We start from the raw sequence: 22,175 nt of genomic DNA, 5'->3' as shown, positions 1-22,175 counted from the left end.
TGGTGCCGCCATCTGCTGGACTAATATAGAAGTACAGGTAAAGAGGTATCAAGTCAACCGGCAGGTAGTACCTTATTAAAATATTTAATGATTTAAAAAATGGTTTTATCCAACACTGCATGTAATTTATTTTTAAATTTTGGACAAACAAAAAAAATGCACTTGTGATACGCCTTTCTTGTTCTTGTCGCGTTCCACACGGTGACGTGGCAGGATACCACGTGACCCCGGAAGTACCTCTCCTTCTCGCTCCAGCCTCGGAGCTCCTCTGTTTTGGCATGTTTGTTCTGTTTGCCACGGCGGGTGTTTTTCCTTTCCCGCACTTTGGCGGATACGTGCACTGAGGCAATGAAGCGCGGCGTCGGCTGCTTGGACAGGAGCGTCGACGCCTTTTGTCTTTCTTGTGTAACGCCGCCGACCAGACAATAAATAGCACGGCCGACGCTAGTTAGCTTAGCTTGTTTTAAGCTAGCGAGGCCACGACGCTTCAACTAAGGAAATTACAGACTGTCGACTTGACAAACAACAACAACACAAACATCTAATTTGCTTTTAACACAAACAGAAGTGCAGTCATGGAGGACTTCAGCTCCATCAGCCTGCTGTCCCTTGCCATGCTGGTGGGCTGCTACGTAGCTGGAACCATTCCTTTAGCAGTCAACTTCTCAGAGGTAAGTCAACTTTTTTAACATTCCCTTGGATGTTGTCTGTGCACTTTTTGACTTGGTGCTTTGGATTGAGTCAGCAGCTCATTTATCAGAACATTAAGTTAAGTCTGCACTACCACAATCAATCAATTAATGTTTACTTATATAGCCCTAAATCACGAGTGTCTCAAAGGGCTGCACAAGCCACAACGACATCCCTGGCTCAGATCCCACATCAGGGCAAGGAAAAACTCAACCTAGTGGGATGACAATGAGAAACCTTGGAGGGGACCGCAGATGTGGCAACCGGTGCAATGGACGTCGAGTGGATCTAGCATAATATTGTGAGAGTCCAGTCCATAGTGGATCTAACATAATATTGTGAGAGTCCAGTCCATAGTGGATCTAACATAATATTGTGAGAGTCCAGTCCATAGTGGATCTAACATAATATTGTGAGAGTCCAGTCCATAGTGGATCTAACATAATATTGTGAGAGTCCAGTCCATAGTGGATCTAACATAATATTGTGAGAGTCCAGTCCATAGTGGATCTAGCATAATATTGTGAGAGTCCAGTCCATAGTGGATCTAACATAATAGTGTGAGAGTCCAGTCCATAGTGGATCTAACATAATATTGTGAGAGTCCAGTCCATAGTGGATCTAACATAATAGTGAGAGTCCAGTCCCTAGTGGATCTAACATAATATTGTGAGAGTCCAGTCCATAGTGGATCTAACATAATATTGTGAGAGTCCAGTCCATAGTGGATCCAACATAATAGTGAGAGTCCAGTCCATAGTGGATCTAACATAATATTTTGAGAGTCCTGTCCATAGTGGATCTAACATAATATTGTGAGAGTCCAGTCCATAGTGGATCTAACATAATAGTGAGAGTCCAGTCCATAGTGGATCTAACATAATAGCGAGAGTCCAGTCCATAGTGGATCTAACATAACAGTGTGAGAGTCCAGTCCATAGTGGATCTAGCATAATATTGTGAGAGTCCAGTCCATAGTGGATCTAGCATAATATTGTGAGAGTCCAGTCCATAGTGGATCAGAATCAGAAATACTTTACTATAGGGCTGCAACAACTAATCGATTAAATCGATTATAAAAATAGTTGGCGATTCGTTGGATCTATGCGCATGCGCAGAGGCAATTTGTTTTTAAAAATTTTATGTTTTTATTTTTATTTTTTTAAATAAACCTTTATTTATAAACTGCAACATGTACAAACAGCTGAGAAACAATAATCAAAATAAGTATGGTGCCAGTATGCTGTTTTTTTTCCAATTAAATACTGGAAAGGATAGAAATGTAGTTTGTCTCTATTATCCGATTATTAATCGAAGTAATAATCGACAGATTAAACGATTATCAAATTAATTGTTAGTTGCAGCCCTACTTTATTAATCCCCGGGGGGAAATAATTTTTTTTAGCTATTTTTATTTATTTATATTTAGCTATTTTTAGGATCTAACATAATAGTGAGAGTCCGTCTATAGTGGATCTAACATAATAGTGAGAGTCCAGTCCATAGTGGATCTAACATAATAGTGAGAGTCCAGTCCATAGTGGATCTAACATAATAGTGAGAGTCCATCTATAGTGGATCTAACATAATAGTGAGAGTCCAGTCCATAGTGGATCTAACATAATAGTGAGAGTCCAGTCCATAGTGGATCTAACATAATAGTGAGAGTCCAGTCCATAGTGGATCTAACATAAAAGTGAGAGTCCGTCTATAGTGGATCTAACATAATAGTGAGAGTCCAGTCCATAGTGGATCTAACATAATAGTGAGAGTCCATCTATAGTGGATCTAACATAATAGTGAGAGTCCAGTCCATAGTGGATCTAACATAATAGTGAGAGTCCAGTCCATAGTGGATCTAACATAATAGTGAGAGTCCAGTCCATAGTGGATCTAACATAAAAGTGAGAGTCCGTCTATAGTGGATCTAACATAATAGTGAGAGTCCAGTCCATAGTGGATCTAACATAATATTGTGAGAGTCCAGTCCATAGTGGATCTAACATAATAGTGAGAGTCCAGTCCATAGTGGATCTAACATAATAGTGAGAGTCCAGTCCATAGTGGATCTAACATAATAGTGAGAGTCCAGTCCATAGTGGATCTAACATAATAGTGAGAGTCCAGTCCATAGTGGATCTAACATAATAGTGAGAGTCCAGTCCATAGTGGATCTAGCATAATATTGTGAGAGTCCAGTCCGTAGTGGATCTAACATAATATTGTGAGAGTCCAGTCCATAGTGGATCTAACATAATAGTGTAAGAGTCCAGTCCATAGTGGATCTAACATAATAGTGAGAGTCCAGTCCATAGTGGATCTAACATAATAGTGAGAGTCCAGTCCATAGTGGATCTAACATAATTGTGAGAGTCCAGTCCATAGTGGATCTAACATAATATTGTGAGAGTCCAGTCCATAGTGGATCTAACATAATAGTGTAAGAGTCCAGTCCATAGTGGATCTAACATAATAGTGAGAGTCCAGTCCATAGTGGGGCCAGCGGGGGATCATCTTGAGTGGAGACAGGTCAACAGGCAGAGATGTCCCCAACTGATGCACAGATGAGTGGTCCACCCTGGGTCCCAACTTTGGACAGCCAGCGCTTCATCTATGGTCACAAAATCTCCTTCGTGGAGAGGGGGGGCAGAGCAGAAAAGAAATGGCAGATCAACTGGTCTAAAAGGGGAGTCTATTTAAAGGTTATAGTATACAAATGAGTTTTAAGATGGGACTTAAATGCTTCTACTGAGGTAGCATCTCTAACTGTTACCGGGAGGACATTCCAGAGTACTGGAGCCCCAATAGAAAACGCTCTATAGCCCGCAGACTTTTTTTGGGGCTCTGGGAATCACTAATAAGCCGGAGTTCTTTGAACGCAGGGACATATGGTACAATACAATCAGCAAGATAGGATGGAGATAGACCGTGTGGTATTTTATACGTAAGTATTACAACCTTAAAGTCACATCTTGTGCAAAGGAAGCCAGTATAGGTATATATATATATATATTAAGGTATAAACAGTATAGGCGTAATATGATGAAACTTTCTGGTTCTTGTCAAAAGTCCAGCAGCCACAACGAGCTAATGCAACGAAATGTCGTTCTTATCTGCACTGTAAAGTTCAAATTTGAATGACAATAAAAGGAAGTGTAAGTCTAAATAAACAAGGCGCAACGTTTCTATCACCAGGAGAAGCTGAAGCTGGTCACGGTGTTGGGAGCAGGACTTCTGTGCGGTACTGCCCTCGCCGTCATCATCCCTGAAGGGGTTCACGTTCTGTATGAGGAGATCCTGCAAGGTAAACACACCCGTGGCAGATTGCAGACAGAGACTCAGGAAATATCCCCAAACACATATGTCCAGTGAGAGGCCAGGTCTTTCCGGATTATAAGGCGCACTGCCGATGAGTGGGTCTAGTCAGGTCTATTTTCATACAAAAGGCGCACCAGATTTTAGGGCGCATTAAAGGGGTCATATTATTTGTTTTTTTCCAAATGTAAAACACTTCCTTGTGGTCTACATAACATGTAATGGTGGTTGTTTTGGTCAAAATGTTGCATAGATGATGTTTTACAGATCATCTTCAAGCCGCTTTCTGACAGTCGCTTCAGGATGCGCCGTTTTGTGGGCGGTCTTATTCACATGGCTCACCTTGGACAGCGTCTTTTCTCCGTCATCTTTGTTGTAGCGGCGTAGCGTGAAGATGGAGCTAACTGTTTTAATGACATTCAGACTTTACTTAAATCAATAACAGAGCAGCATGTCCTCATCGGTGGCTCACTAGTGCAACAACAAAATGTGTCCCGTGAAAAACCGTCCTACCGGAACTCTAATAACTAAAGTTCCTCGGGTGAATAATGTAAACTCACTACACCGGTATGTTTTAGCGCTTTCATGGCGAGTTTACTGACAGATATAAGTAAGAACTTTACACTACTTTATATTAGGGCTGCAACAACTAATCGATTAAAATCGATTATTAAAATAGTTGCCGATTAATTTAGTCATCGATTCGTTGGATCTATGCTATGCGCATGCGCAGTTTTTTTTTTTTTTTTTTTAATTTAAAAAAAAAAAAAAAGAAGTTTTTTTTTAATAAACCTTTATTTATAAACTGCAACATTTACAAACAGCTGAGAAACACTCAAAATAAGTATGGTGCCAGTATGCTGTTTTTTTCCAATAAAATACTGGATAGGTTAGAAATGTAGTTGGTCTCTTTTATCCGATTATTAATCGATTAATCGAAGTAATAATCGACAGATTAATCGATTATCAAATTAGTCGTTAGTTGCAGCCCTACTTTATATTAGAAATGGCAACAGCGGAGGATGAATGTCCCATAACAAGAAGATAGAGAAAAAGAAGCTTATCGACTACAAAGGTGGACCCGTGAAATTTTTCAGGATTTATGCAGATCCCAAATACAGATCAGCAGGTACCAGAAGGTAAGAAAAGGTGCTTTTGCATAATATTGCGAAACAAAACGGCAGATAATGTCTTACCTTATACACACACCATAATAGTACTCGTATGGTTAATGCGCCGACAATCAATCAAGCGGTGCAGCTTCATAGCTTACCAAAGTCGTACTAAAACATTTTGACAGATTTTTGAGCGACGTGTGTAATGTTCTATATTTTCAATGGAACATACAACATTTTGGTGTTGTTTACTTGAGTCATATTGCCATCATAGTGCAGTCTACACATATCTCTTATGTTTGATAAAATTGTCTGTTGTATCAGTGGCCTAGTGATTAGAGTGTCCGCCCTGAGATTGGTAGGTCGTGAGTTCAAACCTCGGCCGAGTCATACCAAAGACTATAAAAATGGGAGCCATTACCTCCCTGTTTGGCACTCAGCATCAAGGGTTGGAATTGGGGGTTAAATCACCAAAAATGATTCCCGGGCGCGGCCACCGCTGCTGCTCACTGCTCCCCTCACCTCCCAGGGGGTAATCAAGGGTGATGGGTCAAATGCAGAGAATAATATCGCCACACCTAGTGTGTGTGTGACAATCATTGGTACTTTCACTTTAACCAAATAAAATTGCTTCGAGGTCGTCGGTAAGCAAAACCAGAATTATTCCGTACATTAGGCGCACCGGGTTATAAGGTGCACTGTCGAGTTTTGAGGGGGAAAAATGGATTTTAAGTGCGCCCTATTGTCCAGAAAACACGGTAAGCTTTTGCCAAACGCAGAAATAATAAATGAGGCTTTCAACAAATATACATTGTTGACATTTATAGTTATATTTTGATAAAAACAGGGAAAACACGCCGCTACTCGTACAGCAACAAACATCAGTAGACACAAAGTTAAATCATAAAATGCAACTTTACCCGAGCAAAAACTAGGCATGAATTATCCGGGAGAGTCTTGATACCAATTTCCTTGACTCAGCCACACACAAAGAAGTTGTGTACAAAGTTATTATCACGTTAACTTTGGCAGTCCTAAAAAAATACTTCTGTAAAAAAATGTAGTTTGGCACATTGCATGCAAATAAATGAACACCAATTAATCAATAAAGATAACAATAATCATTAACTAGTAATAAAAACAATCAGATTAATGAAGTGCAAACTTAAAACTTCTGTATTGAATAAAATAATTAAGTAAATAAAAATGTAGTATTGTACATTGTATGCAAATAAATAATCAAGTAAAACATGAATATAGTTTTAGTAAGTGGATCAACACAGGCTTTTCCCTGAAGAATCCTGGGCTCCTTGTTAGTGTGTACTGATGTTAAAGACAACGTACACTTCATTGCACGTGTCTGCTTGACACTCTGCATCAAGGGTTGGAATTGGGGGTTAAATCACCAAAAATTATTCCCGGGTGCAGCCACCGCTGCTGCTCACTGCTCCCCTCACCTCCCAGGGGGTGATCAAGGGTGATGGGTCAAATGCAGAGAATAATTTCGCCACACCTAGTGTGTGTGTGACAATCATGGGTACTTTAACTTTAATGTATTGTAAACAATGCCTAGCATTTTTTAATATTAGTTGCAGCAGTTTTCTCTTGGATTGAAAATGATTTAAGGCTTTAAGTAATAATGGACACTTGAAGTGTGGTCGTGTCACCACCGAAAAAAACCAACCTTTTTAATGTCTTGGCTTTGTATGTTGAAATCCTCCTTCGGTCAAAGACTCCATTTACGTTGTTTGTTGTCGCGCAACGTTTGTAAAACATCAAACAAACATTTGCTTTGTGATAGACAGTCACGTTATCGTCGTTCTGTACGTGTGCAGGAAATCTACACATTGAGTTTGCGTCATGCAACAAAGCAAACAGAAGTGTATGTTGCGTGTACAACACACACCAAAACACGTGCGGCGCACCAGCTCTTATAAGAAGTTGAGGTTCATTCCAGACTGCGGTGAAGTCAGAAATATCACATTTTTTTGCTACTTTGAGTTAAAGTTAAAGTACCAATGATTGTTAGAGTGTCCGGCCCAGATCGGTAGGTTGTGAGTTCAAACCCCGGCTGAGTCATACCAAAGACTATAAAAATGGGAGCCATTACCTCCCTCATTGGCACTCAGCACCAAGGGTTGGAACTGGGGGTTAAATCACCAAAAATGATTCCCGGGTGCGGCCACCGCTGCTGCTCACTGCTCCCCTCACCTCCCAGGGGGTGATGGGTCAAATGCAGAGAATAATTTTTGCCACACCTAGTGTGTTAGCACTAGGGAGGGGGCACATTTGTGTGTGTTCATGTGGAAATTAGGGCTGCAACTAATGACTAGAGATGTCCGATAAACGCTTTAAAATGTAATATCGGAAATTATCGGTATCGGTTTCAAAATTATCGGTATCAAAAAGTAAAATTTATGACTTTTTAAAACGCGGCTGTGTACACAGACTTAGGGAGAAGTACAGAGCGCCAATAAACCTTAAAGGCACTGCCTTTGCGTGCCGGCCCAGTCACATAATATCTACGGCTTTTCACACACACAAGTGAATGCAATTAATACTTGGTCAACAGCCATACAGGTCAACTTTAACACTGTTACAAATATGCGGCACACTGTGAACCCACACCAAACAAGAATGACAAACACATTTCGGGAGAACATCCGCACCGTAACACAACATAAACACAACAGAAGAAATACCCAGAACCCCTTGCAGCACTAACTCTTCCCCCACCTCAACCTTCTCATGCTCTCTTAGGGAGAGCATGTCCCAAATTCCAAGCTGCTGTTTTGAGGCATGTTAAAAAAAATAATGCACTTTGTGACTTCAATAATAAATACGGCAGTGCCATGTTGGCATTTTTTTCCATAACTTGAGTTGATTTATTCTGGAAAACCTTGTTACATTGTTTAATGCATCCAGCGGGGCATCACAACAAAATTAGGCATAATAATGTGTTAATTCCACGACTGTATATATCGGTATCGGTTGGTATCGGTATCGGTAATTAAGAGTTGGACAATATCGGAATATCGGTAAAAAAGCCATTATCGTACATCTCTACTGATGACTATTTTGATAGGCAAATACTCATCGACCAGCTTAACGAGTAGTCGACTACTGTACTTTTGGACCATAGGGCGCACCGGATTATAAGGCGCAGTGCCGTTAAGCGGGTCTATTTGGGTCTGTTTTCATCCAAAAGGCGCATTGGATTATATGGCGCATTAAAGAGGTCATTTTATGATTTATTTTCTTCCTTCCTTGTGGTCTACATAACATGTAATCAGAATCAGAATCAAAAATACTTTATTAATCCCCGAGGGGAAATTACAATTTTCAGCACAATCCCATTCAAGATCAGACAAACATTACAGGGAGACAGAACAGGATCACTGACGGGTCTGCCAACTTCCGGCGCCCCTTACAAAAAAGGTGAGATACAGGTAAACAATGGGGGGATGAGGGGGTTCGTTGGTCAAAACGTTGCATAAATTATGTTTTACAGACCATCTTCAAGCCGCTTTCTGACAGTCTCCTCAAGATGAACCATTTTGTGGGCGGTCTTATATACGTGGCTTCAATACGACAGCGTATCTTCCCGTCATCCCGTCACACACAAGCTTTTTAACCCTTAAGTCTTGTTTTCTCCCGTGGCATGTTTACTTCCGCGTGTGGCCACTTTTCGTGAAGCGCCGACTCAGGGCACGTGACGTCGACGTATTTAAGTCATTGATGACGTCGACTAGCCCTTAAGCGTGTATGTATTGTTTTGTTCTCTCTTGAGTAGTCCTCTCCTTTCTGCAGACGGGCACCACAGTCCCAGCCAGGAGGGGGTGCTGGAGGTGTCCGAGCCAAAGGCCAAGGTGGAGGCGGTGCTGACCGTGGACGGCCACCACCACGAGCACGGTCACGGTCATGAGCAGCTGCACGCCTGCATCGGCGTCTCTCTGGTGCTGGGCTTTGTCTTCATGCTGCTAGTGGACCAAATAGGCTCCTCCCACATGCACAGCGCTGAAGGTAAGCACTCTTTGGGGGTAAATAAAAGAAGAAAAATGCATCAAGCAGAACTAAATCAACATTTTATTGTCGTCTGTTAGCAGATCCTGAGGCAGCAAGAGCCGCCTCCTCCAAGATTACAACAACTTTGGGTCTTGTTGTGCACGCTGCAGGTACGACAACGTGTGCACTGCAAAAAGTCAGTGTTCAAAAACAAGAAAAAAACCAACAAAAATGAGGGGTATTTTATTTGAACTAAGCAAAATTATCTGCCAATAGAACAAGAAAATTTGGCTTGTCAAGACTTTCCAAAACAAGTAAAATTAGCTAACCTCAATGAACCCAAAAATACCTTAAAATAAGTATATTCTTACTAATAACAAGTGTACTACTATAGGAGTACGTATTTTCTATTGTTTCATTGAAAATAAAACAGCAAAGTCCATTTGGCTGTCATCTGTTTTAATATGAGACACAATTGTGTCAAAATCATGATTTAAAAAAAATAAAATAATTTCTTTTGTAGATTGTCACTGAAGGCATCAAAACTATGAATGAACACATGTGGAGTTATGTACTTAACAAAAAAGGTGAAATAACTGAAAACATGTTTTATATTGTAGTTTCTTCAAAATAGCCACCCTTTGCTCTGATTACTGCTTTGCACACTCTTGGCATTCTCTCGATGAGCTCCAAGAGGTAGTCACCTAAAATGGTTTTCACTTCACAGGTGTGCCTTATCAGGGTTGATTAGTGGAATTTATTGCTTTATCAATGGGGTTGGGACCGTCAGTCGCGTTGTGAATGAGTAGGTGTGTTCTGCCCTCACTATATGTGTTGATGTTATACAGCTTGGCAGACAGCTAACAAACAATCCAAGACGTCTAATAAAGTTCCAAAGCAGATGACTCCATTTAGGCTCTTTATTGTTGTTGATCTTGCATTGTCTTTTCCTATCTTTACTTTTGTCTTGCACTGGACTTTTATTTTGTAAAACTGAAATACACACAATGAAAAATGTATAAGCTATGTGATTCAAATAACATACTGAAATGTAATACACGATATGTAAATATTAGCTTTACACAAATATACAGTACTATAATCAAACATATACTGCTGTGTTGAAACTATTGCGATGGTGTAAACATACGACTGGCCGCCTTTTTATGTCCTCAAAACATCCATTAAAACAGTGCACAAAAATCGTTTTTCAATAAACATCTTACTATCAAATTTAACCACTTTCCACCTTTATATTGAGTTACATAAACAAGTTAAACAGTTTACTTACAGACTTATCTTTTCCAAGGCTTGTAAGAGCTAACACAACTTGTCAACTTCTCAATTGTCTCATGAACTGAACTGACATCGTCAACCCGGAAGTGCCCAAACTAATGAAGCGTAGTATTTTCATATCGCCACAAGGTGTCATTAAGAGTCTACAACCAAATGGGCATAACAAGGTGTGTCCAAACTTTTGGCCTGTACTATATGTAACATAATGTATAGTCACAAGTTTAGACTCTTTCTCTAGCAATTGAATGAGAAAGTGTGTCTAAACTTCTGCCTCTTACTATAAGTCGTAAATAATAACATGTTTTTTTATTTTGCCACCAGCTGACGGTGTGGCGCTCGGAGCCGCCGCCTCCACCTCCCAAACGAGCGTCCAGCTCATCGTCTTTGTTGCCATCATGCTACACAAGGTAAACCGCACCAAAGGGATGGCGCCGTGTTGCACGCAGGGAACTTCCCAGGGCACCTAACGACGTAACTTGTACTGGTCTGCAGGCACCCGCTGCCTTTGGCTTAGTGTCCTTCCTGATGCACGCTGGGCTGGAGAGGAACCGCATTCGCAAGCACCTGCTGGTGTTTGCCCTAGCCGCGCCCGTCCTGGCGATGCTCACGTTTGTCGGCCTCAGTCAGGTACACGCTGAAACATGAAACTTTATCAAACATGCGTCAGGTCAACTGTCACTAAATAATCATTTATTATTTGATAACGTCAACATCGAGTCACACTTCAAACTACACAATACTTTGTCAAGTAGTATTGGTATATTATTATTATAGCGAGGGTGTCAAACTCAAATACAGAGTGGGCCAAAATTTAAAACTGAACAAAGCCGCGGGCCAAGGTTGAACAAATGAACCTTTTAATAGGGACCCAAACAAGTTTTGCATTGAATATTGAACAAGCAAGGCTTATATAACTTTATAGTGACATGCAAAATCGAGTTTCAAATAATAATAATAATTCAAAAATATCAATGGCATTTCAAATAAAATGTAAATAAAAATTGAATGCCTCTTTTCTATTTGCAGCCTTCTGATGTAAATATCAAAATAAACTTTTTCCACAGGCTAATAATACATTTGAAAATAAAATAACAATAATGAATGAATCAAACATTCAAGCCTTGAAGTAGCAAGAGAAAGTGCATGAATAAAACGTTAATTATTGCTCAGTTTGCTACACTGATTTGCTTTAACACTGAATATGGAACAAGCAACGCTTATATACCGTAATTTCCGGACTATAAGCCGCACCTGACTATAAGCCGCACCAGCTAAATTTAGGGGAAAATACAGATTGCTCCATATATAAGCCGCACCCGACTATAAGCCGCAGGGTTTTGATGTGTAATCACCGTAGTATATAGGGGTTCCTACTACCACCGAGGGGATTGTCGGGACAGAGATGACTGTTTAGGAACGCAAAGCGTCCCATTTATTAACAATAAATCTTTCAATCATTCAATCAAACTATCACATCTTTGACATGGCGAACAGCATTCGTGCAGAGTACAAATAATACAATGGTGCAAAGTAATACAAAGTGCTCGCCTGTACGTTATCAAAATAACCAGCCTACCGGTATATGAAAAGTCAGTCTTTAATCATTGTGTCATCGTCTTCCTCCTGCGTACTAAAACCACCGAAATCCTCTTCGTCGGTGTCGGAGAAGAACAGGCCGTAAATAAGCCGCACCCTTGTATAAGCCGCAGGGACCAGAACGAGGGGAAAAAGTAGCGGCTTATAGTCCGGAAATTACGGTAACTTAATAGTACAAAATCAACTTTCAAAAAACAAACGAAAAAACATCAATGGTATATTAAATAAAATTTAAATAAAAAATGGAATGCCTCTTTTCTATTTGCAGCCTTCTGAGGTACAGTAAATATCAACATTAACTTTTTCCACAGGCTAATAAATTTGAAAATAAAATAACAATGAATAAATCAACCATTCAGGCCTTTTTACTGCTCAGTTTGCGACACACTGATCTAATCTGATGTGCCCAAGCCAGATACCTGCCATCTTTTCTGGGATGCTAGTTCATTAATGCTGGGGCTCAGGTGGGCGGGGTTTGGTGGTAGCGGGGGTGTATATTGTAGCGTCCCGGAAGAGTTAGTGCTGCAAGGGGTTCTGGGTATTTGTTCTGTTGTGTTTATGTTGTGTTACGGTGCGGATGTTCTCCCGAAATGTGTTTGTCATTCTTGTTTGGTGTGGATTCACAGTATGGCGCATATTTGTAACGGTGTTAAAGTTGTTTATGCCTCAGTGTGACTTATATGGCTGTTGATCAAGTATGCATTGCATTCACTTATGTGTGTGTAGAAGCCGCATATATCATGTGACAGGGGCCGGCACGCTGTGTGTATGGAGGAAAAGCAGACGTGACGACAGGTTGTAGAGGACGCTAAAGGCAGTGCCTTTAAGCCACGCCCCCAATATTATTGTCCGGGTGGAAATCGGGAGAAATTCGGGAGAATGGTTGCCCCGGGAGACTTTCGAGAGGGGCACTGAAAATCGGGAGGGTTGGCAAGTATGAGTATTAGCGGTGAATGCGGTGTTACAGCGGCACCGCCGCTTTATAATACCGGCGGGCCAGCTCTAATGTTAATTTGATATTGCCTCAAGGGCCAAATGAATTTACACGGCAGGCCAAATTTGGCCCGCGGGTCAGAGTTTGACACCCATGTATTATAGGAATAGTAATGGTTATAGTAGTCAAGTATGGAACAACTACAGTCCTCCAGGTCAAGTAGATTTTTCTCCATGTGGCCCCCGATCTAAAATGAGTTTGACACCCTTGAATTACAGTAAGTTTCTTTGTCCTAAACATTTCTGACACTTCATTTTACACACTATTAGGGATGGTGTTTGATAAGAAATTATCGAGTTCGAGCCTATTATCGAATCCTATTATCGAATCCTCTTATCGAACCGATTCCTTATCGATTCTCTTTTCGAGTCCAGATAGGTTGTTGTATATGGAAAAAAACACACAATATTTGGTTTAACAAAAGCTCACTTTTATTATATAAGAAAAAAATAAAATCTAATAAATAAATAAATATTGACTGTTACCCCCCTAAAAAAATAAAATAAAATAAATAAATATTGACTGTTGTTACCCAAAGTATATTAAGTAGGATTTTTCAGAAAAACAAATATATACAGTAACAGAAAAACAACCTGTCTCTGTGATCACTATAGGTGTATAAATAATACTATAGTGTTAAATAAAATCAGTCCCTTGGGCACAAAACTGAAAATAATACAGCTCTCCAAAAAGTGCACTTCTGCTGCTATTTGACATAACTGTTTGTTATGATGCTTTGACATTTTTGCACTTTATTTCTTTATTGAAAGAAAATTCTATGAGGAGAAAAGTTGTTTGCAAATGTGGTTACAATGCTAAAAAAATGAAAAGTTAAAGCTAACAAAAGAAATACACTTTATTGAGTGAACATTATTTCTTTATAGGGGGAACGATGTGATGTTATGAGCTAGGGAATACAACAACTACACTACCCAGCATGCAACGGGAGTGACGAGCATGCGCGGCAGCCCCGAAAAGTGTCGTTGCATGTCGCCAGCCGGCAGCTAAGAATGAGGTTATGAGCACGCTGTGAAAGTAAACGTCAAGAACTCAGCCAACACGCCTCGTCTGCATTATTTATAATTAGACAGACAACACATCTACAGTGTGATTTTGTTTTGTTTACAAGGAAAGAAAAACAAAAGTTAAAAAAGGGTATGTATGTGCTGCGGTTGCTTTAAGAACCTTGCGACAGCTGCCGTAAAGGAGGTGCGTTGCTAGCCTGGTTGCTATGTTTCCGGTTGGTCGTAAAAGTGTTCATCATGTGTTTGTACCCTGCTCAAATCTCTCAGTGAAGTTATTCATTGGATTATACCTTTTTGTTTAGAACTTTATTACACCTTGGAGCGCTTTTTCTGGTCCATTGTTTTTCCTGCTTTCCCTATCTGCGCCTAATTACTGAGCTACATGACGTCATTTCTTGTGATGTCCCACGGGGCGGGACGGGATTCGTTCCCAGGGATTCGAATAAAGAACCAACTCTTTTTCTTTACTATAGTGGTCTCGATAACGGGTACCGGTTCTCAAAAAGGGATTCGAGTCCGAGGACTCGGTTCTTTTCTTATCGAACAACCGGGAAAATCGGTTTCGAGTATCATCCCTACACACTATGGCAGGGGTCACCAACCTTTTTGAAACCAAGAGCTACTTCTTGGGTACTGATTAATGCGAAGGGCTACCAGTTTAAAAACACTTAAATAAATTGCCAGAAATAGCCAATTTGCTCAATTTACCTTTAACTCTATGTTATTATTAATAATTAATGATATTTACACTTAATTGAACGGTTTCAAAGAGGAGAAAACACGAAAAAAATTACAATTAAATTTTGAAACATAGTTTATCTTCAATTTCGACTCTTTAAAATTCAAAATTCAACCGAAAAAAAGAAGAGAAAAACTAGCTAATTCGAATCTTTTTGAAAAAAATAAAAAAAGAATTTATGGAACATCATTAGTAATTTTTTCCTGATTAAGATTAATTTTAGAATTTTGATGACATGTTTTAAATAGGTTAAAATCCAATCTGCACTTTGTTAGAATATATAACAAATTGGACCAAGCTATATTTCTAACAAAGACAAATAATTATTTCTTCTAGATTTTCCGGAACAAAATTTTTAAAAGAAATTCAAAAGACTTTGAAATAAGATTTAAGTTTGATTCTACAGATTTTCTAGATTTGCCAGAATAATGTTTTTGAATTTTAATCATAATAAGTTTGAAGAAATATTTCACAAATATTCTTCGTCGAAAAAACAAGCTAAAATGAAGAATTAAATTAAAATGTATTTATTATTCTTTACAATAAAATGTTTTTATTTACTTGAACATTGATTTAAATTGTCAGGAAAGAAGAGGAAGGAATTTAAAAGGTAAAAAGGTATATGTGTTTAAAAATCCTAAAATCATTTTAAGGTTGTATTTTTTCTCTATAATTGTCTTTCAGAAAGTTATAAGAAGCAAAGTAAAAAAAATTAATGCATTTATTTAAACAAGTGAAGACCAAGTTTTTAAAATATTTTCTTGGATTTTCAAATTCTATTTGAGTTTTGTCTCTCTTAGAATTAAAAATGTCGGGCAAAGCGAGACCAGCTTGCTGGTAAATAAATACAATTTAAAAAATAGAGGCAGCTCACTGGTAAGTGCTGCTATTTGAGCTATTTTTAGAACAGGCCAGCGGGCTACTCATCTGGTCCTTACGGGCTACCTGGTGCCCGCGGGCACCGCGTTGGTGACCCTTGCACTATGGCATTTTTATGGGACATATACCGCAATAATGTGGTACCATGGCCTTAGTACTGTAATAATATTGTACCCTAAGATTTGATACCATTACATCTCCAGCATGCATGCTTGTTTGTCATGCGTGCATGCATGACTGTGTAATGTGTGCATGTCCTCATTTTTGAATGTTTGATCTGAGAGCTTTCAGCTTGGATGTCAATTGTTAATGATTGATTGATTGATTAATTGACGTGTAAGTGCAGCATGACAGTAGTTGTTTTCTGTTCCCTCGCACAGAGCAGCAAAGAAGCGCTGTCCGACATCAACGCCACGGGTGTGGCCATGCTTTTCTCGGCCGGCACCTTCCTGTACGTGGCCACCGTCCACGTCCTCCCTGAGGTAGGCGGTGGGGGTCACAGCCACGCGGCGGCGGGAGGGAATGGAGGCAAAGGACTGAGTAAGGTGGAAGTGGGCGCTCTGGTGCTGGGCTGCCTCATCCCGCTGCTGCTATCAGTGGGTCACCATCATTAGACCTAGACAGGAAGTGCCAGCAAAGACTGGAAAAGGATGTTTATGGACAGTACTCATGTCTTTTTTTAAAGTAATGTACAGTTAGCAACATGTCAAGTGACTTGAAGTGCCATATTGGATAGTTGACAGTCACTCCTAGTGGGACGTCGTCATTGGTCGAAATCGCTTCGACGCGATAGATCCACTTCCTGTTTCTCTTTGGAAGTTTGCACAGACTCGAGATTTTTTTTTTTTTTTTTTTAAAGGTTATTGTTGAAACTCGCAAAGTTTTGGGACCACCAGCTGACCACATAGTGATCAGGAGGAGGGGCTAGTCATGTGACATCACCTCCTGGACATATGTCTATTTTAGTTGATTTGTTCAAATGTTTTAATACTCGATTTAGTTTCATTTCATTTTTTTTTTAACCCCCCCAAAAAGGGAACTTTGTCATATTTAAGTAGGACAGGGACAACCGCCGGTGACATCAAATTGATTATGACTTTATCTGATATCTGCTGTTCCACTCTGATTGGCTAAACTCTGTATCTGTAAAAAAAACAAAACTTCTCTCACATTAAATATAAAAACAAAAGTTGCTTCTTGTTGATGAACTTCCAACAGAAAATGTTGCAAGGTTAGTTTTGTGTTTATTTGTATTTCTTATTCCACGTCTGTCTTGCTTTATTTCCAGGCGTCTAATGGTGTCTTGTAAAGCAACACCCGCTCTGTAACCGAATGACATGTTTCTCTCGATCTCAAAAAAGGTGATAACTCGTCTCCGGTCAGAGGTCAGTTATGTATTTGTAAAACCGCTCTGACATTTGACATCACGTGGTGTAAAAAGCTGCTTTCGTTGATAGTCTGGACCAAATCCACTTTTTAGCTGGGATCTATGACGTCTTGTCACTCACGGACAGCTGCTGCTCATGTTCTCTCTCCGCTCACAATTAAAACCTGTCGCTGTTGCTTTAAGTCACGTGCCGTTTCCCTGGCAACCCATGACGGAAACAAGAGGAGGGGGCTAAAAGCTCTTAATGTCTTTAAAGCTCAACTGTTATAAGCTTTTTAATCTCAAACATGTTCTCACAGATGTTCTCAAATGATTTTACACATGTTCTCACACATGTATTCCTATCAAATATTTTCTTACTCATGTGTTTATTTACCTCCATCTTCTCAAATATGTTTTCATCTATTGCCATCTCGGTTCCGAACTATGTTCTCACATGTAACACCCATCTTTGACTCTTCCCATCCATATTCTGACATCTATTTCAGACCCAAGTTTTAATGTTCTCACATGTTTTGACCTATTATCTCAGCAAGTTTGAATTGTTCCCCTCACAGGTTCTGACCCATGTTTTCACTCGTTCTCATGTTTTGATAGGTTCCAACACATTCTAATCCATATTTTGATGGATGGTTCTAACACGTTTTGATGGGTTCTAACATAATTGTATCCATGTTTTGCTGAGTTATAAGTTAACACATTTTGATGCATGTTTTGACAGGTCCTGACATTTAATTATGGGTTCTATCACGTTTTGATCCACTTTTTGATGGGTTCTAACATGTTTTGAAGAGGTCTGTCTTGTTTTTAATGTGTTCAAGCAGGTTTTTAATGGGTTCTAGCAGTTCCATCACAATTTGATCCATGTTATAATGTGTTATCACATTTTCATTCATATTTTGATGAATTTTTTTATCACATTTTTATCCATGTTTTGATGTGTTCCAACAAGTTTTAATCCATGTTTCGAACAGTTTTAACATATTTTAATACATGTTTTGATGAGTTCTATCACATTTTGATCCATGTTTTGATGGGTTCCATCACATTTTGATGCATGTTTTGATGGATTTTTATCACATTTATATCCATGTTTTGATGGATTCTAACACATTTATATCCATGTTTTGATAGATTCTAACACATTTATGTTTTGATAAGTTCTATCACGTTTTGATCCATGTTTGATGAGTTCTATTACATTTTTGATCCATGTTTTGATGTGTTTTAACACATTTATATCCATCTTTTGATGGGTTTTTTCACATTTTGATCCATGTTTTGATGGATTCTAACACATTTTCATCCATGTTTTGATTAGTTCCATCCCGTTTTAAACCATCTTTTGATGGATTCTATCACATTTATATCCATTTTTTGATGGATTCTAACACACTATATCCATGTTTTGATGCGTTCTAACACATTTTGATCCATGTTTTGACAAGTTCTAACATGTTTTGATGAGGTCTGTCTTGTTTTTAATAAGTTCAAGCAGGTTTTTAATGGGTTCTAGCAGTTCCATCACAATTTTATCCATGTTATAATGGGTTATCACATTTTCATTCATATTTTGATGAATTTTTTATCACATTTTGATCCATGTTTTGATGTGTTCCAACAAGTTTTAATCCATGTTTCGAACGGTTTTAACATATTTTAATACATGTTTTGATGAGTTCTATCACATTTTGATCCATGTTTTGATGGATTTTATCACATTTATATCCATGTTTTGATGGATTCTAACACATTTATATCCATGTTTTGATAGATTCTAACACATTTATGTTTTGATAAGTTCTATCACGTTTTGATCCATGTTTTGATGAGTTCTATTACATTTTTGATCCATGTTTTGATGTGTTTTAACACATTTATATCCATCTTTTGATGTTTTTTTTCACATTTTGATCCATGTTTTGATGGATTCTAACACATTTTCATCCATGTTTTGATGAGTTCCATCCCGTTTTAAACCATCTTTTGATGGATTCTATCACATTTATATCCATTTTTTGATGGATTCTAACACATTTTGATCCATGTTTTGACAAGTTCTAACATGTTTTGATGAGGTCTGTCTTGTTTTTAATGGGTTCTAGCAGTTCCATCACAATTTGATCCATGTTATAATGGGTTATCACATTTTCATTCATATTTTGATGAATTTTTTATCACATTTTTATCCATGTTTTGATGTGTTCCAACAAGTTTTAATCCATGTTTCGAACGGTGTTAACATATTTTAATACATGTTTTGATGAGTTCTATCACATTTTGATCCATGTTTTGATGGATTTTATCACATTTATATCCATGTTTTGATAGATTCTAACACATTTATGTTTTGATAAGTTCTATCACGTTTTGATCCATGCTTTGATTAGTTCTATTACATTTTTGATTCATGTTTTAACACATTTATATCCATCTTTTGATGGGTTTTTTCACATTTTGATCCATGTTTTGATGGATTCTAACACATTTTCATCCATGTTTTCATGAGCTTCATCACATTTTGATGCATGTTTTGATGGATTCTATCACATTTATATCCATTTTTTGATGGATTCTAACACACTATATCCATGTTTTGATGCGTTCTAACACATTTTGATCCATGTTTTGACAAGTTCTAACATGTTTTGATGAGGTCTGTCTTGTTTTTAATGGGTTCAAGCAGGTTTTTAATGGGTTCTAGCAGTTCCATCACAATTTGATCCATGTTATAATGGGTTATCACATTTTCATTCATATTTTGATGAATTTTTTATCACATTTTGATCCATGTTTTGATGTGTTCCAACGAGTTTTAATCCATGTTTCGAACGGTTTTAACATATTTTAATACATGTTTTGATGAGTTCTATCACATTTTGATCCATGTTTTGATGGGTTCCATCACATTTTGATCCATGTTTTGATGGATTTTATCACATTTATATCCATGTTTTGATAGATTCTAACACATTTATGTTTTGATAAGTTCTATCACGTTTTGATCCATGTTTTGATGAGTTCTATTACATTTTTGATCCATGTTTTGATGTGTTTTAACACATTTATATCCATCTTTTGATGGTTTTTTTTTCACATTTTGATCCATGTTTTGATGGATTCTAACACATTTTCATCCATGTTTTGATGAGTTTCATCCCGTTTTAAACCATCTTTTGATGGATTCTATCACATTTATATCCATTTTTTGATGGATTCTAACACACTATATCCTTGTTTTGATGCGTTCTAACACATTTTGATCCATGTTTTGACAAGTTCTAACATGTTTTGATGAGGTCTGTCTTGTTTTTAATGGGTTCAAGCAGGTTTTTAATGGGTTCTAGCAGTTCTATCACAAATTGATCCATGTTATAATGGGTTATCACATTTTCATTCATATTTTGATGAATTTTTTATCACATTTTGATCCATGTTTTGATGTGTTCCAACGAGTTTTAATCCATGTTTCGAACGGTTTTAACATATTTTAATACATGTTTTGATGAGTTCTATCACATTTTGATCCATGTTTTGATGGGTTCCATCACATTTTGATGCATGTTTTGATGGATTTTATCCCATTTATATCCATGTTTTGATAGGTTCTAACACATTTATGTTTTGATAAGTTCTATCACGTTTTGATCCATGTTTTGATGAGTTCTATTACATTTTTAATCCATGTTTTGATGTGTTTTAACACATTTATATCCATCTTTTGATGGTTTTTTTCACATTTTGATCCATGTTTTGATGGATTCTAACACATTTTCATCCATGTTTTGATGAGTTCCATCCCGTTTTAAACCATCTTTTGATGGATTCTATCACATTTATATCCATTTTTTGATGGATTCTAACACACTATATCCATGTTTTGATGCGTTCTAACACATTTTGATCCATGTTTTGACAAGTTCTAACATGTTTTGATGAGGTCTGTCTTGTTTTTAATGGGTTCAAGCAGGTTTTTAATGGGTTCTAGCAGTTCTATCACAATTTGATCCATGTTATAATGGGTTATCACATTTCATTCATATTTTGATGAATTTTTTATCACATTTTTATCCATGTTTTGATGTGTTCCAACAAGTTTTAATCCATGTTTCGAACGGTTTTAACATATTTTAATACATGTTTTGATGAGTTCTATCACATTTTGATCCATGTTTTGATGGGTTCCATCACATTTTGATGCATGTTTTGATGGATTTTATCACATTTATATCCATGTTTTGATAGATTCTAACACATTTATGTTTTGATAAGTTCTATCACGTTTTGATCCATGTTTGATGAGTTCTATTACATTTTTGATCCATGTTTTGATGTGTTTCAACACATTTATATCCATCTTTTGATGGGTTTTTTCACATTTTGATCCATGTTTTGATGGATTCTAACACATTTTCATCCATGTTTTGATGAGCTTCATCCCGTTTTAAGCCATCTTTTGATGGATTCTATCACATTTATATCCATTTTTTGATGGATTCTAACACACTATATCCATGTTTTGATGCGTTCTAACACATTTTGATCCATGTTTTGACAAGGTCTAACATGTTTTGATGAGGTCTGTCTTGTTTTTAATGGGTTCAAGCAGGTTTTTAATGGGTTCTAGCAGTTCTATCACAATTTGATCCATGTTATAATGGGTTATCACATTTTCATTCATATTTTGATGAATTTTTTATCACATTTTGATCCATGTTTTGATGTGTTCCAACAAGTTTTAATCCATGTTTCGAACGGTTTTAACATATTTTAATACATGTTTTGATGAGTTCTATCACATTTTGATCCATGTTTAGATGGGTTCCATCACATTTTGATCCATGTTTTGATGGATTTTATCACATTTATATCCATGTTTTGATAGATTCTAACACATTTATGTTTTGATAAGTTCTATCACGTTTCGATCCATGTTTTGATGAGTTCTATTACATTTTTGATCCATGTTTTGATGCGTTTTAACACATTTATATCCATCTTTTGATGGTTTTTTTTCACATTTTGATCCATGTTTTGATGGATTCTAACACATTTATGTTTTGATAAGTTCTATCACGTTTTGATCCATGTTTTGATGAGTTCTATTACATTTTTGATCCATGTTTTGATGTGT

The 22,175-nt window shown here is 37.7% G+C and overlaps 1 protein-coding gene across 2 annotated transcripts; it reads left to right on the top strand.

Annotated features, from left to right (window-relative positions):
- Positions 1 to 202: 202 nt before the first annotated feature.
- On the top strand, positions 203 to 16,823 carry slc39a9 (solute carrier family 39 member 9). 2 transcript variants are annotated; one of them, XM_062040395.1, is made up of 7 exons: positions 203 to 671; positions 3,886 to 3,994; positions 8,931 to 9,143; positions 9,227 to 9,295; positions 10,743 to 10,828; positions 10,914 to 11,048; positions 16,035 to 16,823. In XM_062040395.1, exons 1-7 carry the CDS (start codon positions 576 to 578, stop codon positions 16,266 to 16,268), a joined length of 942 nt encoding a protein of 313 aa, XP_061896379.1. In that variant the 5' UTR covers positions 203 to 575; the 3' UTR covers positions 16,269 to 16,823. The 2 variants fall into 2 exon arrangements, with proteins under 2 accessions (XP_061896379.1, XP_061896378.1); XM_062040394.1 differs by having other exon boundaries at positions 9,224 to 9,295; positions 16,035 to 16,822.
- Positions 16,824 to 22,175: the final 5,352 nt, after the last annotated feature.

Source organism: Entelurus aequoreus, linkage group LG03, assembly GCF_033978785.1.
Source record: "Entelurus aequoreus isolate RoL-2023_Sb linkage group LG03, RoL_Eaeq_v1.1, whole genome shotgun sequence".
NCBI lineage: Eukaryota > Metazoa > Chordata > Actinopteri > Syngnathiformes > Syngnathidae > Entelurus > Entelurus aequoreus.
The sequence above is the reverse complement of the archived record's forward strand: the minus strand, read 5'-3'. Positions and strand labels throughout refer to the sequence as shown.